This window comes from Triticum urartu, chromosome 7A (assembly GCF_056163025.1).
Source record: "Triticum urartu cultivar PI428250 chromosome 7A, HENAU_Tu73, whole genome shotgun sequence".
Lineage (NCBI taxonomy): Eukaryota > Viridiplantae > Streptophyta > Magnoliopsida > Poales > Poaceae > Triticum > Triticum urartu.
The window spans coordinates 718,647,447-718,651,205 of NC_141879.1; the positions used below are offsets into that span (position 1 = coordinate 718,647,447).

At 45.7% G+C, this 3,759-nt stretch overlaps 1 protein-coding gene across 1 annotated transcript; it reads left to right on the forward strand.

The window, feature by feature from the left end:
• Positions 1 to 301: 301 nt before the first annotated feature.
• Positions 302 to 3,449, forward strand: LOC125506451 (uncharacterized). Its single transcript, XM_087534073.1, has 5 exons — positions 302 to 993; positions 1,083 to 1,187; positions 2,326 to 2,397; positions 2,744 to 2,856; positions 2,952 to 3,449. The coding sequence occupies exons 1-3, from the start codon at positions 302 to 304 to the stop codon at positions 2,384 to 2,386; spliced, it is 858 nt and encodes a 285-aa protein (XP_087390199.1). The 3' UTR covers positions 2,387 to 2,397; positions 2,744 to 2,856; positions 2,952 to 3,449.
• Positions 3,450 to 3,759: the final 310 nt, after the last annotated feature.

A 3,759-nucleotide genomic window follows, 5' to 3' on the forward strand; every position in this document is an offset into this window, starting at 1 on the left:
ACGCTACTACTAAGTTGATAGTAGTAGCGCGGGTTTTTATCCCTCGCTACTACTAAGTGATTTCCACTGTGCCCCTCGAGACCAACCATAGTAGTAGCGCGTATTATAAACCCACACTACTACTAAGTTGATAGTAGTAGCGCGGGTTATAAATCCCACGCTACTACTAAGTGGTCTCCACCGTGCACCTGAAACTTGTCATAGTAGTAGCGTTGGGTCACCATGGGGTATAAACCCAACGCTACTGCTAAGTGAGATCTCCTTGCCGCCGCCACATCCGCCTCTCATCCCTCCTCTGCCTATGTCTCTGTGTTTCTCCTCCACTCCCCACGACTCCCCCAACCAACCCGTCGTCGCCGCCGCCGCCGACCTGCTCTCCCCCAACCCCACCACCGGCACTCACCAGCAGCCACTGCCATGGACAGAGTCGCTGCCTCTCTCGGCATGCACCTCCTCCACCTCCGCCACCACCATCTGCACCTCCTCCCCATCCGATCCAGCCCGCATCGAGCCTCCACCCGCACATCCACATCCACATCCACCCGCTGCTGCTGCTCATCCGCCGCGTCCTACAACGGCTGGGTCGACCTCCCCGCCGACCCGGACCTCCCCTTTAGCCTCCCGCAGCAGTCCCTCGCCGCCGCCCCGCTCCTCCCGGTCGCGCGCTCTCCCTCTCCCGCCTACTGCCCGTCCCGCTCCTCGCCGCCGCCCCGCTCCTCCCGGTCGTGCGCTCTCCCTCTCCCGCCTACTGCCCGTCCCGCTCCTCGCCGCCGTCTTCGCCGCCGGATTCGCCACCGCCAGGCACCTCGCCCCCGTCCCCGGTGCCTCCTCCAGCCAGCGCCTCCCCGCCCTCCTCGCGGATCTCGACGCCCGCCTCCTCTCCCTCAAGGACCACCTCCTGGCCAACGATGGCGACGACGACAGGGACCGCCCCAGCTGCTCCCCCTCCTCCTCCTGCTCCTGGTCGCCGGCGCGGCGGCCACAGACCAAATTGTAACTCTGTTGCTATCTCTAGCTCGTGTTAGTTTGTTGGTTACTGAAATTAGATGGAAGACTGCACTGAATTGTTGGTGATTTCGTAGCGAGCAGCATGATCCTCCCAGCATCATCCGCAAATGGGGCGCAGCAGCTGCGGTGATGGATCTGGTTCCAGGAGAAAGCACTGGGGGTGGTGGGTGCAGCAGCATGTAAGGACCGTTGTTTGCTCTTCCTTAACCACCACCACCTCTTATTCATATATTTCCTCCCGTATTTTACAGTTCACTGAACTCATTAAATAGCCCCACAAATTGGCTTATGTCTGACATAGAACAAGAATAACAATCAGTTTCTAGGTCTATGAGCAATAATACCATTGACTGGATTATGAGCCAAAGAACGGCAATAAAATATGGGCTCCTTCTCCTCAAGTGGCACCACACAATACTTGCAGTAGAGCTACGGTCTTTGCATCATAAAATAAATACTTGACAACAGGTTCACTTTGATGCTTACATGAGGCTTTATAGAGATGCAATATTCATTATGTCATATATGATCAATTCAAGTTTTCTGTTTGATACTTTAAACATTTGTGGGGTTCATACATGCTTTCACTGGAGGTGCTAGCAGACTGTATTTTGTAACTTTTGTGCCAAAGGGATAGAAGTGCTACAGCTTTAAAATAATTAAATTCTTGACTTATCTGGAGATAGTATTTATTTGAATTTCATATTGTTGGTCCATGCAGTTTTATTGATGCCTTCCTTTTTTTGGTTTTCTAACTTGACTGATAAAGTGACCGTGAGCAAAATAAAATTAATAGCGCCGCAGAATATTATGCTTGGAAACAATAGCCATGTATAATTATTAAACCTGCCGATTAAGCTTTGCAGTGAAACATGATTCAAAGATTCTGATATTAGAGACCCAAAACACAGAAACGTAACTTATAGAACTTGCAGGCAAATAATACATGGATTTAAAATTTTGATTACTTCATATACATCCTATACGTAAAGTGATATATCTTCTTTCTTATTTTTTATTGGTCAGGCCAAAGATGCTAGGAAAAATAAGTAGATTATGTTGAAACTCCACAACTAGCTGCAGACAAGAGGTCTCAAGTAATCGGTAGTCTTTTAGCATTTATTTCTAAGTGCCACAAGGTATTTGATTTCAGTAGTCTTCAAACATATGTTGGTTTAGACTACTCCAGGCATGAACATACAAGTCTTTCTTTGTGCATGATGAGCATCTGGGATATATGTTTGGTCTTGTACATGTGTGCCAGGCTAATGGAATGCCTGAAAAACGATCTGATTGTTACTGTTGTTGCTGACACAGCATGAAGGTTGGTGATCTTATGAATTCTGCTATTATGGGAAAATCCGAGAGGTTCATGTAGAGAATGAGAAGGTAAGCTGTTTTCTTTGTGAGGGTCACAGTAAATAGATTGTGCTTATGTTGATCTTTCTACCCTCCACAAAAACTAATTCTGAATTGTTTCGGTACACATATTGCTAGCTTTAAGAGGAGAGACCAGAACTGAACTAATTTACATTGTGAAAGAAGCAAACAATTTTTTTGCTCAAATAGTGTAATACGGCTCCAATTACATATCTTCATGCTTTCACAGTGTCATGTATGCATGTCGTAGTTGGTACAGCTTTACTGTGGCTTCAGTTACATATCTGCATGCTTTGCACGCCGTAGTTGCTAGCACTTTTGAGTTGCCTTATTGAGTGTATATCTTTTGTTGAAGGTTATCCAAGAGTATGTTCTAGGTGAATATGACCCTGATGCAACCGATGCTTACCATGACAATCACACCTCCGAGTCTGCTGATGAGGATCACGTGAAAGATACTTCTAAGAGGTATGATTCTAAATTTGGAAAGAAGGATACAAACAATAAATTACATCTGGAAGCAGAACTCTGATGAATATTTGCTGTTTATGTGCCAATTGCAGAAAGCACCTGGGATATACTAAGCAGAGTGGTGCCTTAACAACTTCTTGCGATATAATGAGATGTTGAAGCGGCAGACCGAATCCATGACACCGAAGTGCAATTGCGGCAGATTATCTCTATTTTCCATTTAATTTTTCTTATTATTGGAGTGAGAACGGGTAGAATGAGGAACTGTGTGATAGTAGATACAACAACTATGTTTGCAATTGTTAATGACATACATACTTGCATTTTCTTTGAAGTGGTTAATCGTGAGTACATAATGATGGGGTTTTGGCTCATTTATTGGCTTCGGTGTCCAGTTAACCATGAAATAGGAGCTCATGTCAATTATGTATGCTCTTACGGGATGTGTTCTAATGCTGGTTTATTATAAATTTTGTATTTGTAATGATGTGTACTGGTTTATTTGTTTTAATTCCTAATAAGTTAGTAGTAGCGCGGGGAGGAAACTGAGCGCTACTAGTATATAGGATACTAGTAGCGTTGGTTGTTTACCCACGCTACTACTATTTCATTAGTAGTAGCGCGTGTACGTAATAGCAGTAGCGTGGGTGGCACACGCTAGTAGTAGCGCGGGTTTAACCCACGCTACTACTAACTATTAGCTGTAGCGCGATACTAGTAGCGCGGGTACCCGCGCTGCTAGTAGCTATTTTACCCGCGCTGCTGGTAGTCTTTTTTCTAGTAGTGTCTCTTTATGTTGTATCACCAATGGTGCACGCGCAAGAGAGAGGGAGGGAGGGAGCGATGGAGATGCATGTCATTATACTCATAGAAAACAGTATCTTCATGTGGCAAGTATCT